The sequence below is a fragment of the Condylura cristata genome, unplaced genomic scaffold, assembly GCF_000260355.1.
Source record: "Condylura cristata isolate star-nosed mole 26May11 unplaced genomic scaffold, ConCri1.0 scaffold00005, whole genome shotgun sequence".
In the NCBI taxonomy this organism is placed as follows: Eukaryota; Metazoa; Chordata; class Mammalia; order Eulipotyphla; family Talpidae; genus Condylura; species Condylura cristata.
The window spans coordinates 65,701,018-65,703,070 of record NW_004567106.1 but is presented as its reverse complement, the minus strand read 5'-3'; the positions used below and the strand labels follow the sequence as shown (position 1 = coordinate 65,703,070).

Below are 2,053 nucleotides of genomic sequence, written 5' to 3'. Positions count from 1 at the left end.
TGCCTGGAGCCCAGGAGACATTGATCCGGAAGAGTAGGAGCTGATCCTTGCCTAATGATTATCGTAATGTTAAATCATCTTTCCTTCGACATAGGTAAATCATAGTCACTACACTATGTGAAAATTAAATATCTTTCCACCTCAAAATCTGAGAAGAGTAAAACTTTCATTTCCACATGGGAGGAAACCACCCAGCCCCACATCCTGACACAGGTGGGAAGAACCAGCGCAGGAGCTCGCCGAAGTCAGTACTCCTCATGAAATGGGTATTCGGGATGGTCACTCCACCTGCAGAGACATTTTTCCCAGAGGGAAAGAGCTTGAGCCAAGGGTTATGCAGCTGCATGAGTTACCAGCCTCCTTTGTCAACCTCACCTTTCTTTCCAGTCCCCCTTTTTCTCACCCCTCTCTTTCTCTGTTTTCCCTCACCCCTGGGCAGCTCCCTTATTAGTACAAGGGGTGATGGGCTGCTGCCGTGTTGATATTTTGCTCTGGACATAAGCACAGGCAGTAGATGTGCCTGCTGACGTTTGGATAAGTCCTCTCAATTCCTCCACTCTTCTCTCTTGAGCCAGACTGTGAAACACAATCTTTTTTTTTTTTTTCCCCAAAACCCTGGTTGCAGACAGTGTGACCCCCCTTCTCATAATTTCACTTGCCCCTCTCACTGGGCCTCCTGAGAGTGCAAGTTTGACATTTAGAAAGGTAACTGTTGTTTCCATGATGAGGCTGCTGCTGGTGGTGAACTCATCTCTTCAATAGCAAGGGCATATATAAGCATCATTATCTGCAACTATGATGAACTTTAGGTTATAAAACAAAAATAAAGATTCTCAATTGTCAAAGATGAAGTGGGTGAAAAATAGCAAAGAAATGTGGAACAGCACCCTAAGTGAACCTTTTCACGGGGGGCTAATCTTTGCTTCTCCTTGCTGGCTTTTCTAGTTGTTTGCTGATGCAATGAGTTACGTCTCTAGTGGTGGTAGAATTAGGTATGAGCCATGTCAAGACCAAATGAAATAACATTACCAACCATCTGGAAATAAAGGAAAATCAGTTCATGGGTGGGTTGACAGCTCTCTGTTCAACAGACATTTATCTTCAAGAGCCAGTAATTAACCTTGATGTTTTCTGTGTTCGTGTTTGTGTTTTTGTCCTTGCTAGGTGTACCTTTCGATGTCACATAATTTTTTACCCTGGAAAATTCACATTTGAAAATTGTTTGATTCAGAAAGTTGGTATTAGGAGAGTCTGCTCACTTTCTAATTCATGGCTAAGCATGGCACTAGAAAGAGTTCCAAATACGAACTATTTTAACAAACACTTCCTAAAAGCTCACTTAAAGATTGCAAAACAGATGACTATCCATCCAGGTCATTTGAAGAACTGCAAATATTAGTGAACAATGATTGAGAGAAATCATTTGTGTCTACCGAATGTGTGCATAAATACACATATATGTAAACTATGTTGTTTTATAAATTTTAAAAACATGACATATTTGGAGAACCAGGAGCTACTTCTGTTGAGAGCATCTTCAACTAGTGTCAGGGATGTTCACAAGCGGAGCTAGACAGTCCACGTCCCAGAGGCAAGCATTCATGTAAAACTCTAGATTTTGGGCTCCCTACCCCTGTGTTCTTTCTACCACACTCTCATCCCTCGCTTTTTGAGAAAACTTTTCTCTCTGAGGCATCACTTTTAGGGAGAAACAAATATGTTGTGAGTATATGTTGTATCACCACTGTGCTAACATATAGTCGGAGGTCATTAGGCTGACTCGCACCTATGTAAGCCTCGGGCAGCCCTGCTGCTCTGTGGACACGTGTCCAGGCTCCTGGCCCTCTGGTGGACGCCTGACTCTTGGCTACACAAGCGTAACCCGAGCAACACCTGAGTCAGGATTTCCCAAACTCACATAAGCAGCTCCACGAGACGGACATTTTTATTCAAGGCTTCAATGTTCTGCATTTCTTCATCAGTGAGAGAAAAGTCAAAGATCTGAAATGAGGGGAATAAACAGTAGTGAGGAAGGTAGAAGATGGAACAGCGG

General features: G+C 43.0%; 1 protein-coding gene across 2 annotated transcripts in view; it reads right to left on the bottom strand.

Annotated features, from left to right (window-relative positions):
- Window positions 1-245: 245 nt before the first annotated feature.
- Window positions 246-2,053, bottom strand: part of AKR1D1 (aldo-keto reductase family 1, member D1) — a 32,503-nt gene continuing 30,695 nt past the window's right edge. For both annotated transcript variants that reach the window (XM_004677077.1, XM_004677078.1), the window contains 2 exons: window positions 1,919-2,001; window positions 246-288 (listed from right to left, as the gene is read on the bottom strand). In XM_004677077.1, coding sequence (XP_004677134.1) covers window positions 246-288; window positions 1,919-2,001 — 126 coding nt within the window. The remainder of the gene's footprint in view (window positions 289-1,918; window positions 2,002-2,053) is intronic.